Source organism: Patella vulgata, chromosome 5, assembly GCF_932274485.2.
Source record: "Patella vulgata chromosome 5, xgPatVulg1.2, whole genome shotgun sequence".
NCBI classification, from domain to species: domain Eukaryota; kingdom Metazoa; phylum Mollusca; class Gastropoda; family Patellidae; genus Patella; species Patella vulgata.
The window spans coordinates 29084478-29105005 of NC_065883.2; the positions used below are offsets into that span (position 1 = coordinate 29084478).

At 33.6% G+C, this 20528-nt stretch overlaps 3 protein-coding genes across 6 annotated transcripts in view; 1 reads left to right on the top strand and 2 right to left on the bottom strand.

The window, feature by feature from the left end:
• Window positions 1–28: 28 nt before the first annotated feature.
• LOC126820497 (kelch-like protein 13) lies at window positions 29–10458 on the bottom strand. Of its 2 annotated transcripts, none has more exons than XM_050548509.2 (3): window positions 10313–10458; window positions 7885–8117; window positions 29–7201 (listed from the first exon to the last, which is right to left on the bottom strand). In XM_050548509.2, exons 2-3 carry the CDS (start codon window positions 8075–8077, stop codon window positions 5556–5558), a joined length of 1839 nt encoding a protein of 612 aa, XP_050404466.1. In that variant the 5' UTR covers window positions 8078–8117; window positions 10313–10458; the 3' UTR covers window positions 29–5555. The 2 variants fall into 2 exon arrangements, with proteins under 2 accessions (XP_050404466.1, XP_055957384.1); XM_056101409.1 differs by lacking the exon at window positions 10313–10458 and adding an exon at window positions 8507–8590.
• Window positions 10459–10525: 67 nt separating this feature from the next.
• The window catches only part of LOC126820495 (transcription factor IIIB 90 kDa subunit), a 37081-nt gene continuing 27078 nt past the window's right edge, over window positions 10526–20528 (top strand). The window contains exons 1-6 of the mRNA XM_056101410.1: window positions 10526–10592; window positions 11518–11726; window positions 12337–12414; window positions 13332–13505; window positions 14067–14098; window positions 14263–14335. Coding sequence (XP_055957385.1) covers window positions 11543–11726; window positions 12337–12414; window positions 13332–13505; window positions 14067–14098; window positions 14263–14335 — 541 coding nt within the window. The 5' untranslated portion in view covers window positions 10526–10592; window positions 11518–11542. The remainder of the gene's footprint in view (window positions 10593–11517; window positions 11727–12336; window positions 12415–13331; window positions 13506–14066; window positions 14099–14262; window positions 14336–20528) is intronic.
• LOC126820501 (BTB/POZ domain-containing protein 6-B) lies at window positions 15555–20466 on the bottom strand. Of its 3 annotated transcripts, none has more exons than XM_050548525.1 (3): window positions 20369–20466; window positions 18707–19204; window positions 15555–18013 (listed from the first exon to the last, which is right to left on the bottom strand). In XM_050548525.1, the coding sequence occupies exons 2-3, from the start codon at window positions 19180–19182 to the stop codon at window positions 16981–16983; spliced, it is 1509 nt and encodes a 502-aa protein (XP_050404482.1). In that variant the 5' UTR covers window positions 19183–19204; window positions 20369–20466; the 3' UTR covers window positions 15555–16980. The 3 variants fall into 3 exon arrangements, with proteins under 3 accessions (XP_050404482.1, XP_050404483.1, XP_050404484.1); XM_050548526.2 differs by lacking the exon at window positions 20369–20466 and adding an exon at window positions 20057–20344; XM_050548527.2 differs by lacking the exon at window positions 20369–20466 and adding an exon at window positions 19524–20014.

A 20528-nucleotide genomic window follows, 5' to 3' on the forward strand; every position in this document is an offset into this window, starting at 1 on the left:
AATGTATGGAAGTATAACAAACAAGGAATGAAAATGGCAAATATTTACTAATAATTACATAGTTATAGTTGTGCATACTGTACTAAAATAAAATCACTTGTTTTATATGTATATTTCACTAAGCAGCATGTGTTTAATAGCTTACTATACATACAATATAAATCAACATGCATATCTTACATAGCTCTAATAAAACACAGCAACGATTCTCATAATGGAGGACAACTCCATCTACGCATACTTAATCTTTTCAAAGCGGTGCGTATTGAGAAATAAAGGTAAATTTTCAAATACCTTATTTATAGATCTTCTTCGACTCTAAAACTGTCTTAACTAACTGCAATTATTAGTGTTCATTTCATGGATATTTTATTTGGGTAATTTTTTGACAATAGCTGAAACAGTTCACATCATGATCAACTGCTAGGAGTATATAATATAGAAAGAACAATGTAGTATGCATACATATAACTGTCTCATGTGCCTAGATGTGGTCTACAAACTGATTAAAATACAGGTACTATTTTGATTAGCTTTTTATAGTTTAAATTTTTGTTGATGCTGGAGGGAGGGGAGGTAATCCAATGCATTGGTCCGATTAGTCGAGCTATATAAGGTGTGTGCACAGAATGAATAGTATAAATAAATCAAGACCATCAAACCAAAGTCCCCAATAACCCCAACATTACCTCCCTCACAGGAACAGCTATCGAAAGTATTAGAAAAAAAAACTTGTACAAAATTTAAATTTGTATTTTAATCAGACTGTATGACCTATAGGACTGCTTGATTAATTTCTATCTTCACAAATTTGAAGTATCAAAAAGTACTATAAAAGTATAACAAATTAACATACTCTAGTCTTGACTGTCTGACAAAATACAGAGGCTTTAATGTATCCAGCCATGAATATAAAATATAATCTTGAAGTCGGCTTTGATTTCATTAGCATGGTATTAATCCATATCTTTCAACCAAGCAGTTCTATTTTGCAATCAAGAAAGAATATTTACTTATAATATAGAGATAAGCCAATAAACAACTATACTTAAATGCTTGATCTGACTGGTCGCAAATTTCCTGTCAATGATAACAAAAAGAACTACTGTTTAACTTTTCATATAGAGTATTGCATATCATGAACAAGATATTTATTCATTAAATAATTGAAATTGCATTTTATCCAGTCTTTCTTCAGACTATATTTTCATAATAATTCTAGATGGGCTGTATAAAAGACTTATCAGTACATTATATGGTCTATGGTGCATATCTTGATTCTGAAAAGTCAATAATTTTCTCAAACAGATAAATATACAACAAAGTCTCACACAAAAAAAATCGGTTTCTAATCAACATATAAAAATCAAGGAACACAAAAATATATTAGTCACACAAGACAAAGGAGATTTTTCTGGGAAATATTTTTTCAGAGAATATCAACATTCTAAACTGGAATTCTGAAACAACTGAATCTATTAAAAAATAATGAAAGCTAGCAAAATACACAACTATAATGATAATAAATAAGGAGTGCTGATAAACAGGCTGAAGCAAATATTTACTACAAGTATCCGCTTCAAAAGGAATTAAAATTTTCAAAATCTACTAATCTCATATTAGTTATAAATATGTATAAAATATTCCCTTTCCACTTGCAATATCACATTATGAAATCTCTTCTCAAATCCTGTATCCTAAAGAAAAGTTTGTGTGACTATTTCTATCAGTAGACACTTAAAGATGCATTATGTAAGAGCTAAATCTGCCTATTGCAGGTCTTTGTTTTGGCTTCCAATGTTATATAAATTATTAAAGAGGCAGTATGGGAGATTAGTTAAAGAGTTGACAGTTCTTGCTATAATAGTTAAAAAATATAAACGTAAATAGAATATGTTGAAAATTTCAGTCAAATTTCTCCACTCTGAACCAAGATATTAACGATAAAAAACATAGTCTCGATTATCCATTTTCAGATTTAATCATCAATGAGCGTTGAGCAGCAGATCGGATTCAAATCTGGCACATAAGATGACATTAAGAGTTGATTATGGTTTGGATAAGTTAATTAATGTCTAATTAATAGTTTATATAACATTTTGGGCCTAAAGAAAGACCTGCATAATGTATGTTTAAGTAGACATTTATTAACATGACAAGCCTATAATCAACTTTCTACTGATCTAGATCTTCGCATGGAATTAACATCCATGAGATTTAAAAATTTAATGATAAAATGGACAACTGAGGTAAAGTCTTGGTTGATGAGTACCTTTGCTACGATAATGAATTATCTAAGCTGTCCTCAAACAGTCATTACTCCGTTCAGAATAAAGTAATTTGAATGAAATTTTTAATATATTCATTTTTCATTACATGTATCTATGTTTGAACTATTATAGCAAGAACGTCTAGCTCTTTATCTAATTCTTAATTAATGCATCTTTAAGGATTTGAAAGAGAATACAGTATGTCATATCAGACAAGAATCAAAGTATCTGGAATAAGGTGTGAAGTAGGGGTCAGTGTTCTGCCTTTAATATTAGATGACTCATACTTTTTACATCAATTCTGCTGAAATTGTGAATGAAAAAATATAAGCTAAACATAAGCTATCCAAACTCCAACTCAATCTTGACCCTTGCAGTAGGCATGATTTCTGAAAGGGTGAGAGGAGATTTGATTGAATAAGTCAGTTATTGTTTTTGTCTGGAAATCTCAACAAAAATAATGTTTAAAGTTAGTACAAGTTAAGCTTCCTGAAGGTACAGCTAATTTTTTAAGTTTAGTAGAAAAAAATACAGAGGCAGATCTACAACACTTTCTTTGAAGTTACATTTGTACTGCTATAACCAAAATATTGACTTCAGGATCAAATGTTTAAAATTAAAGGAATATAGGAGGAGAAAATATGTGACCTACATGTATGCAACCGAAGATGTGTATAATATACAGTTTAATGGAGATGATAAACAACCTGTAGAGATTAGAGTACTACTATTCATGGAAATCCATTGTTTCTGGTTACCAGTAACATGGCTGACCTGGATGTCAGAAAAAATATCTGTACATTAAAGGATCATAATAAGAAGCTATTAATTCACCAACTGTTTTATAATGGAACTGGTGAGTGGCGTAAATATATTTATTTTTGTTGTATAATTCATCAGTCATGAACAAAACTTGTGATAGACTACAAGAGGTGATGACAATTTTTTTTGAGAATATCCTAAAATATTTGGACGGAGACTGTTTTATGAAGAGCTGACATCTAAAAGCATACTGTACAAATAATCTCCAAAATGAATATATGTCATGTAAACTTTCTTTAAAGAGGAGCCCTCCCTCACTTTTGAAATTTATTTATTGACAATGTGGTTAGATTGTGTGCAAAATTAGAGTAAAATCCACTGAACAATAATCAAGATGCAGCTCTCCTATTAGTTAAATAAAACTGAGCAGTAACTAATATAAAATCGGCATACATGTACATGTACCTCAATTGCATGACAGTGCTTAGATTTTTGATAAGCTTAAATTGAGCATAGGCTATATAAAAACGATATAAAATTTAAGGCAAAGTGATAATGACTGTTTAATCCTGTATTAGGCCTATTCATATAGTTCAAATATTGGTGGAGGTTACTAGCATAAACAACGTCTTGCAACTACCAACATTTCAGCACAGACCAACATGTACTGTCAAAATCTTTTCAGTTTTTTTTTCATTTTCACAATACATGTACCAAGTTCACATATCTATATATTGGCTAACTTTGTCATAAAGAAATATTTTAAAGTTTTGAAATATCAGAATTAAGTGAAAGTAGAGAAAGAAGCCTTAGTTATCCAGTACATCATTAACAAGCTACATGTACATTCCGATAATTTGTGTTACACAAAGGCGGCTGATGCAGTCAAGGTATCAGACAGTAAATGGTCTAAGAAGATGAACAAAAATGATACATATTTGATTCATGCATAAGAGAAAGCAATAATAAATTTCAAAAGACCATACTCGCTTGGTGTAATGTTAAGACAAATTAATTTTATTATCAGATTCACATCACATTTTCCTAGTCACTAACATTTAATACGAGGAAAGACATGTCTAATAACTTCTGACCATATACAACATAAAATTATATAATACATGTTTGATGTTATGATGTATTTCATTGTAGGACTTTTACATGTTATAAGTATCAGGTGAGATCAAATTAACAAAATTCTCTTGGTATCACGTTATATTTATAGCACGGCTTTCATGAGTTAACAGGTTTAAACATCGAGGCCGTAGGCTGAGATGTTAAGAGAGAGAGAGAGAGAGAAATGGGGTAAAACGTCCACTCGACACAAACTAGGTCATTTCAGGACTAACATATGGTTTAATTTTACTTCAATAATTAGCTTGCGCGTAGGGGTCTTTAGCAGTGGGAGGAAACCGGAGGACCTGGAGAAAACCCACTAGGTTGGACAGGCGACCCTACTCCTTGTCACGTACAACCAGGGATTCGAAACCACGCCAGTCGACTCAATGACAGACTTTATGATGCAGCGCGCGCACGCTAACCATTCAGACATCCACCCCCCACCTGAGATGTTAAACCTATTAACGAATGAAGCATGCTATAAAGGACTTGTAACATTGACACCTGCTCAACATGCTTGTTGTTATTGCACAGAAAACCCACCCCACTTCTCTATATGATTTCTACTAAAACTAGTGTAGACCAGCAAAAGAGTGCAATAACATTGAACATGTCTGGTTACATGTATTGCACGGTTAAGCTCCACCCAATCTACTAGAGGGAAAATAATCTGCTTATTCAACGAAAACAACAAAGGAAGATTTCCCATCCATGTTACAATTGGTTTTAGTGTAGTGCTCTACATGTAGTCCAGCAGGATCCTAAAAATCTAATAGTGGAAAGGCAGGCTAACAACAAAATAAATAGATCACATCTTATCAAAACAAACTAATAATATCAATGAAAACCACCAGAACTCATTAAACTGACCTACTACAATTAGTTAGCAAATGACAAACATGTAGATTTACATGTACATGTAGAACTGTCGTCCTAAAGGCCAATCTAACTCTGTAACTGTGTTGTACATGGACTTCACTAGGGCAAACAAAGTAAATTATGTTGCCATTGCACAGTAGAATCAAATACTTTAACTTTCTGTGAATCTGTTTTGACATTACACTTAAATGTATTATACATTTCACAATACTGTACATGTATCAAGAGCTTTGGGTTTAAATAGTTATAAAGCCTAATTGTATGAGTGAATTTATCTCTACATAAATTATATACAATATATTAAATAAGTCCAGATATACATTAGGGCTTCACTATAGCACTGATTTTGGGGGCATCCGATTGACTAAAGCAAAGTCGTAGGCCTGTTTTGGATAAGGCTCTGGAGATTACTATGGTGGAAGCCATGTCAACACCCACTATATACTGCAAGCTGTCTTTTAGTCAACCATGCTATAGTGAAGACACATTGCATTAGGGAGGGGGGGTTAATATATACATTTAAGGTCAATCTTCATCTACATTATAACAGGGCAGTTTTAGTGTACAATAGCCTACACCTGTGAGACTACGAGGTAATGCCCCCACCGTCTCCCAGATACCACTATATATATCATACTTTGATACAAGTTTTTGTCCGGTTTTTGTCTGTACATTATAACCACCTAGCACATAAATTTGATCATTATAAACCACACACGAAGCCTCTTTGTGAGATATAGATAGTGGCGCTATTATCGTCCATTGATCCATGGCAGGGTGATAGCACTCAGACTGCATTACTGGCTGCGCTTGCTGATTAACATTCAAGTTACAACCCCCAAATACAAACAACTTATCCTGCGCCGCACACATCACATGCCAACCTCTTGGGGTCAACATGGGGGCCATGTCTTCCCACTGATTAGTCTGTGGGTCATATCTCTGCATGTCTGGTGTAAAATGATTACCGCTATAACCTCCCGATATATAGATATATCGCTCAAACACGGCACCCGCATGGGCATGATAAGACATCGGCATGGCTGTAATCAACTCCCATGTGTTCTCGGCTGGGTCATAGCACTCTGCTGTTGCCAAGCTACCATCCTTAAACTTTCCGCCAACAGCATATATCTTATTATTTAATGCCCCTGCAAAGAAATATGCCCTTTTGTTTAACATGGGACATACTTGATACCAGCTGTCAAATCGTGGATCATAACGTAAAACAGAATTAACGGCCGATTCTCCATGTGCACACTGTGTCGTACACCCACCGAGTACGTACAGGAAGTTGTTATAAACAACCACCTGCATGTGACTCAAAGCACTGGGTAATGTTGCTATTTCCTGTCTGTTTAACAAACTGTTCGAAGTCACTTTAGAATCAAACACAATAATTTCATCGTGTAGACACGGGTTGGGGTGTATCTCCCGACCCCCGACACTTATTAAACGTTCAACATATGATCGTAACTGGACACTACTGGAGGTTGTAAAGGGTTGGGAATGAGGAACTACGTGATAATTTAAAGCTCCTAAAACCATCTGTCTTAAATCAGGGTTTGACATCATCGTTTCAACACGCTGCACATGTTGCACCAAGTCTGATGGGTTTATTAATGGGAAACGTATTAATTTCATCAAGGGCCATGCGTGCTCCTCTTGATTAGCGTCTTGTCGCAACCATTCCCATGTTATATGAAAAATATCTATTTCACGTAAAAACAACTTTTCACTATTTAAACAATTGTTCATTTGTTCGTAGGTTAAGAGATGGAGTGTGCCTTCTTTTGCTATCTGCATCAGATTCTTGGCTATAAAAACATCTATCTGCTTGAGTGCATTGTTCATACTATAAAGTTTAGCCGTATTGATAAAATCATAGAAATTAGAGGTTGTCATTCCACTCAGGAAGTTTCGCTCACAGAATTCTATAACTGGTGTCACTTGAAGATGAGTTGCGGCTGCTATCACATCGAATATGTCGTCACCTTCAAGTGTGGTTGTTGAAGTATAAATGACCTCAATGACCTTTTCCAGACCTTTTGCAGTTATTCCCTTTAGTTCTATTTCTTTCTGTTTACTCTCTCTCATACCACTGGTAAACATAGATCGAAAATAATCTGAACATGATACCAGTATAACTCTATGAACTTCAAATTTATTATCTGAAAAAATAAATCAATCAAAGATATAGATTTAGATGAATGTATACCACAATACAAGACTTATTTTTAGACTAAACCTAATAGATGTACACATTTGAAAATCACAATGTATTCCTAATATAATATATGCTAATGTGTTTTGACAAATTTCAGCAGCAGTTGAGTGACTTCTTAAATTTGGCTTTGACTTGAACAGTGCTTTTCTAAAAGGCTTTAAATCATCATCTACAACTTAAAGGTTGTAAGTAGTGTTATTTAAATAATTTATGTCCCAAGCCTATAAATTTAATATACAGCTAAGCAAACTTCTTTTTGACACTGTGAAACATACATGTAGTTCTATTGGTTCTTAATAAATTTACAGGTGAACTATTTCCTGGAAAAGAAGCCCTGGGTTATGATGTTTATTATTCTATGTGGATGGAGGGCCTGGCAAGGAACAGGGTCTGGTTGTATGTTGGAGTGCATGTAAAGCATATGCCGGTCTTCATTCGCCAAGGCAGTGCAGAAAAGTAGGACTTTGAACTTTAAAACCTATTTCATTTTTCATTTTGTTGAACTTCTAACAGAAACTTGATGTACATGTACAAACATGTATCATTAAGGTCATTATGAAGAATTTTGACAATTCAAATAACAGTCATTTTTAATTGCCTTGATTTGAGCGATTTTGGGAAACTTACTTTCAGCTATGAGTATAACATCACACAGAATCTTATCATTCTTTAGTTTGTTTAATCCTTGTAGTATCTTCATTCCATGCTCTGGCCTCTCTTCTACGCGGAAGATTTCACCATTCGTTAAATCTTGTCCTTCAGCCATTTTACTATCTTGTTTTTTACGTCTTTTAAAAACCACTTTTCTCGGCATTAACATCAACAATTCAATAAACCATGCAACATCTTTATCACCCTGGCTACAAGCAGAAAAAAAAGCCTATTATGGAAAATGAAAATCAGGAAAAAAAACTATGTAGTAAATTAATAATAAATTTGATATATTTTGTATGGAAATCACCTTTCTTCAATCTTCTTGCTCAAACTTTAATAAAATATTCAAATCATCTAAACAATTCTGCGAGACCAGCAACAGATGCATCAGTCTGTGAAATGTTACTTAAATTTTGCTGCCTCTTATAATAATTATTCAGCCCTTTAAAGCGAGAATTTCATATTTTCTAAGAAAGTCAAAACATAATTATTTCTATTTCTTTTGCTCAATAGGTTGTCAACTCACTATTATACAATGATAGGTATCATTCTCACACTTAAAAACCATTCACCCCGGAAATAATAACACAATTACCTCCCTAGTTTTTCTATTCCCCCCATGGAATAGCAATCTTCAAACGTTTGAATTTGAAGTTGAAAATGATATTTTTGCCAATTTCTCAACTGGAAATAGTGAATTATAGGATTAATAGGATTATTCTGTAACAAAGTAGGACTGTTTATAGATACCATCTATTTTAAGGCTTTATTTTAATACATTTTAAAAATATAACTTAAAAATATGAAATTATCGCTTTAAATATTCTGTTAAAAAATGTCAGTTAAATATTAAGAAGAAATGAAAAGCTTGAATTGGAGAGGATGGATGGTATTTCCTTTGGTCTCAAGACTTAGAATTAACATGAGATGTTTAATGTAAATACTGATATCTGTGCACTGATGTCAGCTGATTGTATTGATTTTGTTTATATACATGTATTACAAACCTTTTAGTTTTGCTCTATACATGTATATTAATATTGTTAGTACTAGTAGGTAGAAGACACCATCTAGCTTATTTACTATTTTGATTGGTTTTCAAATTTACATAAGAACCTAGTGCTATTCTGTTCGTGGCCCGATAGTCCACTAGTCTTGGTGTTAGACAGAAGGTTATATAAGAGGCTTATAATTCTGGCAGTCTGTAGTGTTACTCTGAATGTCTAATACAGCGGTTCTTTAATCCAACTTTCCCTTATTTCTAATGTTTGAAAGAAAGATAACAGCCTGGAAATCTGTCAACATTTTACAGTATTCTGATTATCCTTTATGCTAATCTGTTATTCCAATGACGTCGTGTTTGATATACTAGTTAATAGTCCATCAAAAGTGAGTTCTTCAACTCTACCTTCAATACAACAGTCTGTAAGACCCTTCTTTCTGGAGCATTATTCACCCGCCAGTCTGCAGAGTATGTCCGAGTAATTTTTTTCAGAGATCGGTGCACGCAAATTTTCTTTAGATTTGCACGCCAGTTTGGCACAACATTTTTACCTTGCACACAGCAACTTTACTTTAATGAGTACTAATTGTCAATTTTTCTGTATACGGTAATCCGTTATCAATCTGCATTCAATAATGACGATATTACCCGACATACAAGGGAGACAACTACCATAACGGTAAGTAGTGAAGTGACTCAGTGTGCGAGGCAAATTGAGCCAATCGAGTTGCCATGTGTGGCTAATGATGTACGCGTGCAGACTGTGAAGTGGTTGCTATAATTTTGAATTTCAGTGGTACTTTTTAGAAATTACATGCCAGACAGAAATAGCACAATTTATCACTCGTGGATTTATGTCCTTCACGCTTGAAGTGTTAGGTAGGTTGCACGCCAGAATTAAGTAAGGATTTTCATTTCACGCACTAGACCTCGTCGAAATCTGACATACTCTACAGACTGGTTTGAAGCCGTAGCCCGTAATACCATGTATCTCAGGTCTCTACGACTGAGGGAAATACTGGGTCAAGACTGCAGGAAAGTGTTTAAAAATAGCACCACATTTTGTCTATTATTAGTATCAAAATTATTCACATGATTCTGTCAAAATAATTATGAAATATCAAAATGCAAATTTGAACTTCATAATGAAATAATTTATATTAGCTTTTAATTTGCTCCATTAGAATAGCAATAGGCAATATTGTAACAAATTTAAATGGGTAAACAATAAAGACTTTCAAAATATCATCAGTATTCTTTGGCAAGATTGAACTCTGTCACTGAAGCTACTACCATGGACCTTACACATGTATCTCATGTAGGCCTACTCCGTACCCGATTGCGAAGAAGTCAAACTAAACAACCACAATAAAATTCTGAAATTTTTCTAAGACATACCACTTTCACACCCAGTAATAAGGTTTAGAGTTGCAGGAATCTTTTATTGTCTATTTAAGACATAGTTTTATGCTTGATATTCAAACGACAGTAAACAACCTTTGGTATTTTTTTCCTGTAAAATAAAGTTTATTTGCCATTTCCTACACAATATTTCATACCGGAAATGCAGATATTCTATACGTATGCGCATGCGTGAATAGGTATAGACAGAAATTATTTCACAAGTTGAAGATCATCGAACGAAGCGGTAGAAAGTAACAGTAATTATTACAGTCAGGTAAATATGTGATCTCTGTTCATTATTTTTCATAATCCATTGTCTAAATTCTTTTACTTATAAATATACCCGTCGTTATGTTATTCACATGTTATTTAAAACCGCTATTTAGCATTACATTTCGTGCAATTTCGCGGAATATTTTGACAATTTATTTTTGTTTTGATCTGGTATGTGGTAGTTTGAATTGTTGTTGAATTGTTGTTGAATTTGTCCTCACGTGGCCTTTTAATATAAACGTAGACATTCAGCTACGAGTTTTATTGATTTGTTTATGTGTATATCTATCTTCTACTTCAATTCAATATGTCACTGAATTTGGGATTTGATGTTATTCTAAAATACAATGATTGGATTAAGAGACCTGTGTTTACTGACTGGAAATTGTTGTGATGATGTAACAATCAACAAATACAGTAACAATTTTATGGAGCCTGTCATATAATCAAGAAGCCTGTCATATAAGTGTAGCTTATACTTTAGTTCAGAATATGGCATTCATGGTTGATGTGCTGACTCCCATTCAAGATCTCCTCTCTCAGTTTCGAACTGAATCTGCAGTGTCTCAATGTTGGGGTTGGCCCATTATTGCCCAGTAGAGGAACAAATACATATGAGCCTTTAGAAGACCTTTGCCAAGATCCAGAGTGATTACTCTGAGTCATGCAATAACTATTATACATTTTTTTGTTCTTTCACAAATTTGTAAGACAACAACCCCCACTCCTGAATTTTCCAGATTAGTTTCTCCTCGGAATGACAAAAAACTGCGCCGAGTCGTGCAGATGGGAAAAATCTGGGGAAAAAATTCCTTCAAAGCCCACTGCATGGCACATGCCGATCTTCATTAAAAGTAGGGTGTTATGGCCCAATTTACTTCATTTAAGTTATTATAGTCATGTAATTTCTACATTTTTTATTTCAGATGCAATAAATTGCTTAGAGTAGTAATGTCTAACAGTGTTTGCACCCACTGTGGGTGTACAGAGATCGACAAGGATCCGGGTAGAGGCGATGCTGTTTGTACAAATTGTGGTTCTGTACTAGAAGATCAAATCATTGTATCTGATGTCCAATTTCAGGAAAATTCAGCTGGTGGTACATCAGTTATAGGCCAATATGTTTCTGGTGATGGTTAGTAAAAAATATTAATTTTCAAACCTTTCTGGCTCAAACAGTAAGAATTGAACAGTTACTTTATAAAATGCATTGAACATCATTCTAAAGTATTTATATTTTCAAATAAGTTAAATGTTGTTTTGGTTTGATAGAGCACATTATTTGATCAATTTTGCAAATTTATTTTCCAGGAAAACTTTGTGACTAACAAATTTGCTAAGTTTTTTTCTCAAGCTTTGGATTAAAGTGCTCTCAATTATTCTTCTAATATGATATTTAGAATTTTTGAAAAGGTTTTATGAAAAAAGAACAGAAAATGCACATGCTTAGAATCTTTAATTAAAGAGAGAAATGAGCTTGACACATCAGGTCATTTTGAATCTAACATTTTAAACCTTTTTTCAATCTTTTTATTTGCTCACTTCATTCTCCAGCAATAAGATGAAGCTGTTGATAAGCAAGGCAATTCAGTAGGCAGCCGATATTGATTTTATGATGAAATAGATGACAGACCTCACCTGATATCTACAACATAATGTGCTAACACCCACCTCACTAATACACTAAAATAAAATAGAAGATATACAGCACAGTTAATTTGTTAAAATGTCTGAATTATTTTTAGGTACAAAATCAATCAATCTAGGTGGTACATTCGCTCCTGGTTTTGGTCGTGAGTCAAGAACTGTAACTTTACAAAATGGTAAGTCAGATTTCAATTACACAATTATTTTATGCCTCACATTGTCAGTATCAGAACATGGAATGTACATGTATATCAATCTGATTAAAACACAGATCCTATTTTTTCAGATTTTGATAGTTCAAAATTTTATTTCATGCCTTTACTACGCCTAGTGGACGCCATTGAAAGTTTAAAAATCCTAGCTTTTTACTGATCATGGCATGGGTAGAGCCCTGCAACACTTCCATATAAGAGTTTCATGAAACAGGAAGTATATGTAGCAAAACTCAAGAAGTGGTAGTGCAACGTCACCCTGTGTTACTCCCCAACTCAAACTGCCCTTATACCTAACTCTGCCTGGACAGCAATTGAATTCAACTGTACACAGAACTTTGGTTTTGTGTCTCATCCAAACCACTAGACGCGTTTCCATGCCAGGTCCTTCATCCTGCACCACTGATGGGAGGGTAACTGCTCTGGAAAATCCCGGGATTGACCCCTAGACCTCCTGTTTAGTGAGCCATAGTTTCACTCAATGAGCCACTGTGGCTCCCAATCAACTTTAAAGCTTGTCCTGTAACAAATTGATCCATCATACTTAATCAACCCAGTTTAAAATTCTATTTTGACTAGACCCTTTTCCTTGCCAGGCCTTCTGTCCTGCACCACTAACAAGGGAAACCACGCTTGAAAATCCTTTGAAACTTTCTTAGCCAACACCAGAATCGAACTTCTGGTTAGTGAGTCAGCGCCTAACCCACTTTGACTTCCAGGTGACTTTAAAGTTTGTCTTGTAATTAATTGATTCATTATGAACTAATTGATTCATTATGGTTGATGATCAACTCAGTTTAAAATTCTGTTTTGACTTCATTCTAGGAGGATCTGCTAATTTATTATTATTAATAATATTGAATCTTTGGTTAAATTTTAAGGTAAAAAGAAGATCCAACAGCTTGGAGCACAACTGAAGTTAAACAATCATTGTATGGATACAGCTTTCAATTTTTTCAAGATGGCTGTTACAAAGCGTTTGACTAAGGGCAGAAAAAGTCTTCATGTTATAGCTGCCTGCATATATTTAGTCTGTCGAACAGAAGGAACACCTCATATCCTTTTTCCAACTTTGTAGCCTACATTATTAGTCCTGTAACAATATGCGGTTATATCAATTCAATATATTGTGTAAATTTAGCTGTAACAATATATTCAGATATATTTTTTGAAATTCAGCAATATTTTAATGAATGATAATTTTGTTTCATTTTTAATTCAGTGTTTCATTCATTAATTGTCAGAATTTGTGTTATGTTTGTGAATAATGTTTCTCTACGGATAATGGAGAACAGTCATCATTTGACATATTGTTGTTTGTTAAAGACTCTGATCAGGGGATAATAAATCCTTTGCTGACTACAGTATTGACAGTATTGTAAAGTTGAATCTCTAAAAGGAATATCATATCAAATAGGGTTAAGTTCTGTTTCGTATTTACAAACATGAATTGAAAATTTGTTAACCATTGGCAAGATATATAAATGGGATGTGGTCAAAACAAGCCAATACAGTAGTAGAAATACTGCAATATACAAGAATATTGTTTTCGGCTAATTTCCATTTATTACCTATGAAAATATGTTTTATGTTATTTTTTCTTAACAATTATGTAAATATGTTGTTAGATTTTAGTGATCTACTTCAGGTGAGAGCTACTTTATGAAATAAATATATTTTAGAAAATTGGTATTTTGTAATCATGGCTGGCTAAGTAGGGTGGCTGTGAGTTCCAATGAGCTGCACTTCAGGTCTTAATGAGATATTCTCACAAATGTTACTTTCATAAAGTTGTATTATTTGTGATTGCAGGTGAATGTATATGTTCTAGGTAGAACCTATTTACATATATCTAAAGAATTGTGCTTAAATATACCAGCTATAGGTAGGTACTTCTTCCTTAGATTTTAATTCTTAAAGAACTTTGTAAACTGTCCATTTTGATTAATTATTTACTCGTATCTGTGAGTGAAATAACTTAAATATCTGATACCTCTTGTATTTACTTGGGAAAATCTTAAACCTCTTGTATTTACTTGGGAAGGTTGTGTGTGACAAAGGGAGTAGAGTCCTCTGTCCAACCCCTATGTGCAGACAGATTATTGAAATAAAATTGAACCATATTTTAGTCCCAAATTGACCTAGTCTGTGTCAAATTGACCTTAAACCCCATTTCTCCTTCTCCCTCTCTTTTTATGTATGTTTAAAGAGGTATAAAAATTGTGCATTTTGATTAATAAATAGCTTAAATCTGTACATGTATGTGTGAAATAATTGAAACATCTTATACAACTTCATATTTACTAGGACTGTTCCCATCTTTTACTGATTTTTGTTGTGTATTTATATAACATTTCAAAACTAACTGAAGCTATAATGTGTATGGTGGGTTCTATGTACCTTATATAATAGAGGGATGGGGGAGTTTTAAAGGTGCATTGGTGACTTTGAGATATTCCACATGTATACCTCTTTCTTTACCCTTGAAAATATTACTCCTTCCAAGAGTTATCAGCAGAAAGAAATATAATGCTATATATAAACTAACCTTAGATTTAAAATCGGGAATGAAATATCTTGCACTGCTTTGGTTCATTATTTCTGGATGTCCATCCAAGTTGATCTGAAGTATTTATGTCTAGTTTACATATACCAGTAATAATGGGTGGCAATATTGATTAATCTGTATGTGTATATTATCAGATGAGATCTATGATTTATATAGTCTGATGTACTTAATGCTTTAGCGCTTTGGCCATCAAGCATGGTTCCCCTTGTCAGTGGTGCAGGATGGAGTCGAAAATCTGAGGTCCCCTGTACACATAGATGTACATGTAAATGAACCCCCGATAGTTTGAATTTGAAATAAGGCTGTAGTGCTGCTGTCTGGACAATATTTCTCTCTTAGCGTACTGTATGTCTGTCTTAACTAGCCCAGCCTGTGCAATAGGAAGATTAACCCCATTTTATTTTCTTTTTTCAATCTGAGTTTGTGTCATGAAAGTGCATTATGACATGAATATTAACCCTTTACTTATTTCTAACAAACTATTTAATTCAACATATTAAACCTATTCTAAATACAAAATATAACAGGTCAGCAATAATCTATATATTTATATTGAACATATTTACAATTAAACTTTACTTTTGAAACTACATAAATTAGTTTAGCAAGTTCTACAATATTTATAAAGCGGTTGATCACGATCTAGTTATCCATTACAATACATAGTAAAATACTAAAGAGCTAATGTCAAGTAGAACAGTGATCACCCAATAACCTGGGCCCTGTTTCACGAAATTTTAACTAAAGATAAAATCAAATTTTAGTAGATACTTCAATTTTGATTGGCTTAGCACTAAAATCAATCTAATATTATCCAATCAAATTACTAAAATTTGGATTTTAGCTTAGTTAAAATTTCGTGAAACAGGCCCCAGATATAACACTGCCTAGAAATCTGACAATCTGTCACATATTTCGAAACATTTTCTTGTCTGTCCAAATCAAATTCAACCTTGATTGCATTAATTTAATGCACCATTTTCTGACTTAAATTACAGGAAAGAGATTCTCTATCAAATAATTATTTATGTGTACATGTACTTGTATTTACAAGATACTTTGTTTTTATTTTGATCTGTCCAATATAACACATAGCAGGTACATAATCATATGGTAAAACAATTCATTATATAATAAATACATAGTATATGATAACAATATAGAAGCCACACTCTTTAGGATTCATATTGACCATCATAAATTTGATGTAAAATAATCAATAGATTTTGCGTACACTGCTGGCTACATGTATGATGTATATATACTAAGAAATAAAAATAGGTTATGATTTAATGAACATTATGTACAAAAATCAGGTACCGTATATAGGCCACATTTATAGTCTTAAATTAATAGACTTATGGGAAGCTCTGTTCTACATTGTATATTAATAATAAGTCACCCCAAAAAACTGCATTAGATCCATGTAAATGTCATGGCTTGACATTGCAAGAATATGTTTGGAAAATTTCTACTTAATCTTTGGGTGTACAATACATGTAAGTCATTTTCTTTTTGTGTAACAATACTTACACACATGTATGTATATATCTACATGTAACATCAAACTTTTTATTGTGAAATGCAATATGGGAAGAGGGTACAGAAACGGTAAGTGCAAATGTGCTACAGAGTATTAACAGAATAAGTAAGAAATATTCTTATGGTGCTATATTGCATGTACCATGTATATTCTGGTACATGTATGTATACCAAAGTTTTTAGTAAAAAATGTAGATGGTCAATTCTTAAAAACAATTTTTTGGACACAAGGATATACTTCTAGCAAAATAATAACACTAATGCACTATATGTCACAATATATTCATCATAAAACCTGAGGTGCATCTAAATGATAGTTAATTAAACTAGTACTATCTTTTTATTTTGGGGATAATTTAGACTACAAATTACACACAGGGTACAAATCTATGCACAAATAAACTTCTAAAACTTTTTGTTCAAGAATAAAATATAAGTTCTGGTATTTGTCCACCTTGAACACCTGTGCCATTGGTACTATCGGAAGAACACTGAAATTGAAAGGTGACTTTTCCACATTGGATCTCTGCAAGACCTTCTTGTCCAAAATAACTAAGTTCTGTGCCATCCAAAACTGCACTGGCTGTGTAATAAGTCTCCGGTTCAACTTGAATCGGATTATCAAATTTGACAGGGAAGATGTTACTGGAGCCGTCGGATTTAAATTTTGTAATATTTTGTCCCAAGATTAATCCATTTTTCTTCAATTCAATGCGCACTTGATATTCTGCAGCCCCTTTACTAGATCCATACAGTCCAAAACCTGCAACAAATATTCTTCTATCAACTGAGAATTGTATGCTGTCACAACGGCCCCTGTAACGCCACTGATTGCTACGATAAGCGGAAGACTGAAACCGATGAACGTGATACTGTTGAAGACCTTTTCTGTGTTTATAATTAAATGCTAATAAGGGCTTTTTACGAGCTGTATAATTTAGGAAGATCGCGTTGGCCTCTTCTAATGTTAGAATACCAGACTGAGCTGGTCCATTAGCAAATTCCCCGAGACTCATAGTTGGTATTCGAAGCAAATGTAAACAACCTCCAAGAACTTTTCTCTGGTTTTCTGGATTGACATCTATTCCCTGTCTTTTGCATTCTGCCTCCGACCAGCGACACACTGCTTGAAATATTGACAATTCTTTAGCATTCAAGGTTTCTCGACTTAAAATAGTTTCTAGTGTTTTGTAATCTATATCTGAAAATCCATCTGATTTGAAGGCTTCTTCTGCTTGAGCATCAATAACTTCCCAACATCTTTGCATTAATTCAACTTCTTCAAATAGTCTACCTTGACTTAATAACACACAAGCATTACGAGCACTCAGGCTTGTTTCTAAAAAATCAACACAGACTTTGGCTAGATGTGGAACAATGTATTTCTTTGCTGCGTAAAGTGTAGCTAAAACATTGTCAGGCTCTAAACGGATCTCATCACAATATAAGTACCTAAACAAAAAATCAAAATGCATGTTAAATTACAATAAATATATTTCAAGTACTTTTGTTTATAAAATTGTTGAACCTAAATGTATTTATGCAGCAGTATTAAATGCTAGTGGTTACCATAGTCCTGAAGCAATGGCCTGAGAAATCTCTCTCTGGCCATTGCTGGATTGGCGTCTGATACTTTAGCTTTTGAGGGAGTGTGTCTTTTCTTCCCGTTTAATCAAAACTATCCCAAGTACAGCAACATGACAGCCCTTCGCTTAATCTGGGGTCTTCCCTAAAACTTTGGACAGTGATTTAAGGTATTAAAAACGGTGAAAATATTGTTTGTCTCCAAACAGTATTGTTTACATTGTATTTGTTTTGATAGCCTTGTTTGTCACACAATTAGTTTTTCTGTAGTATTCTGCTATGCACTAGTTAATTGGGCATAATAAAATCATGAGTCACAACATAACGTTATGTAAACATATTTGGTCCAATTTGGAGCTCTGTTTAAAGCGTAATGATATTGTTACACAGTTAGCTATTGGTTGTTAATCCCACTATTGACCAGTCACAATTTGGAACAGAAATTTGCTTCCTTTACAGCAGTGTTAAGTGGGATTAGGTATAATCAATCGAAACACTGCGAGGAGTATGGTGGTTAGGATTTGGTATTTGTTATGGTCTATTTAAAATTTATCACTTTACCTGAGCAAATTGTAGAAAGCTTGAGGTTCAACATCAGGAATTTCTACTTCTTTTGTTTCACTGGCCAAACCCCCATGAAACATTGCAAAAAATACAGTACTGCCAGTAGCTAAGACATATGTATGAGCTGGTATAACTTGTTGATTTGGACTAATACCCACAGTAAACTGAACATCAGACATCAATGAATTATTAAACATCACAGCATTTCTCTCTCGAACTGTTGTTTGAGTAGCTTGCCAATTGTGATCTTCGCTAGCTTTTGATGTTGGTAGGGGAGTTGGAGCGGGTGGTGGACTTCGTCGTGATATGGCAGAATAGGGTTGCCATGATATTGGTCCACTATGTTCAGATAGTGAATGTCGAGATGGCTGGGTGTAAGTTGGTTGTGTCACGAAGTTTGAAGTAGGAACCTCTTGGTTGACTTCATCTTCATCTTTAATCTTAGTTGACGGAATACAGGACTTTATCGACATGCTCAAATGATTTCACTCCTAGCTATTAAGAAAATAATTAAACAGGAGTTATAATATGCCCAGCTTCTTAGACTGACAATGAAAATTTGTAATTAAATTTCATCATTACAGTATTTTGTAATTTAGTCACAAGTTCAGTTGAAATGTGCCAATAAAAGATCAGCAGTATTATGCAATGTAGCCATGGGGCTGCAATCAAACCGGTTAACAAACAGGCTGGTGAGGGGAAACACCAATTTTTTGAAGTTACACACAAACATTCATTTCATAATCTGGGATAGCAGAAAGAGCAACACATCAACTATTAATTGATTCATACTCATACCAGTCAAGTTACAAACCTAATGATCATTGAATCGATGTACAAAAACTTGAAAAAGTAAATAAAACCACTGTAAATTTGGCTTTGAAATGACAACATCCCTGGCAATAATACTATCATATTAAAGAAACTAAATCGCTAATATTTGGGACTTAGAAATTGACACAAATGGGTCCCAACGCATATACATGTAATAATGTAATATGAATGTAAATAAACTGATTTCCGTTTTTACTCTAATTTCAAACCAGTTATGTTTGGCGAAATATACCAGAAGTCTCAATCAAATGGCAATATCTGGCGTCTGGTTATTCCAGTCTACACCGATAGTATTTATTGTGCATGCTCTCCCAATGATATACATATGATGTAAGAAAATGGCGTCACCGTTTGACATGATTTGTGGAATATGTCTAGCCTCGTTCTTCAAGTCTCTTGTTACAAATGGCGCTGAAATACATTATGACTATAATTTATGGTACACGATTCGTGTATCAATGTTTTTTTGTCTTTATTTTATTCAAATTATTGGATATTAGATTAGAAGCCCACCTTTTCCTGGTAAGATCACTACATCAATGTTGATTTAAATTGACAAATAATTCGTGTGTTCAATTTTAAAGACTTTGGATGATACTGAGTTAGCGACTTAGCTACTTTAATAGTAGTAATAATAAACGCCCAATAATAAATATTATCATTTTCTACGTACGAGACGAGTACGACTACGCCACGGATTTTATCAACTAACAAATACACTTTAGATTTTCGAAAGAATGGTAATAGTTTTGAAAATATTTATTGTCCATGCAGTTCAAATAAATATATTATAATCCAAATTTATTATTATTGGGACTTTAATACCTTGTTAAATCGCAATAAATGAAAACAAATTCTTAATTTTCGCTTTGACATTTAATACTACTCCATTTTGGATCCCAGAATGCTTTAGTGGAACGGGAAATAACTCTGGCCTGGGTACCTACTAGTCTCTTTCATACCAGTAACATTGTTGTAAAAGAAA

Coding starts and splice junctions, on each gene's coding strand:
- LOC126820501 (XM_050548525.1), bottom strand. CDS start 19,182: ATGTCGATAAAGTCCTGTATTCCGTCAACTAAGATTAAAGATGAAGAT. Junction 18,014..18,706: donor GCTTTCTACAATTTGCTCAG/GTAAAGTGATAA, acceptor TTTTTTGTTTAG/GTACTTATATTGTGATGAGA.
- LOC126820497 (XM_056101409.1), bottom strand. CDS start 8,532: ATGGGGGGAATAGAAAAACTAGGGAG. Junction 8,118..8,506: donor GGAATAGAAAAACTAGGGAG/GTAATTGTGTTA, acceptor TTCTGCTTGTAG/CCAGGGTGATAAAGATGTTG. Junction 7,202..7,884: donor TGTTATACTCATAGCTGAAA/GTAAGTTTCCCA, acceptor TTATTTTTTCAG/ATAATAAATTTGAAGTTCAT.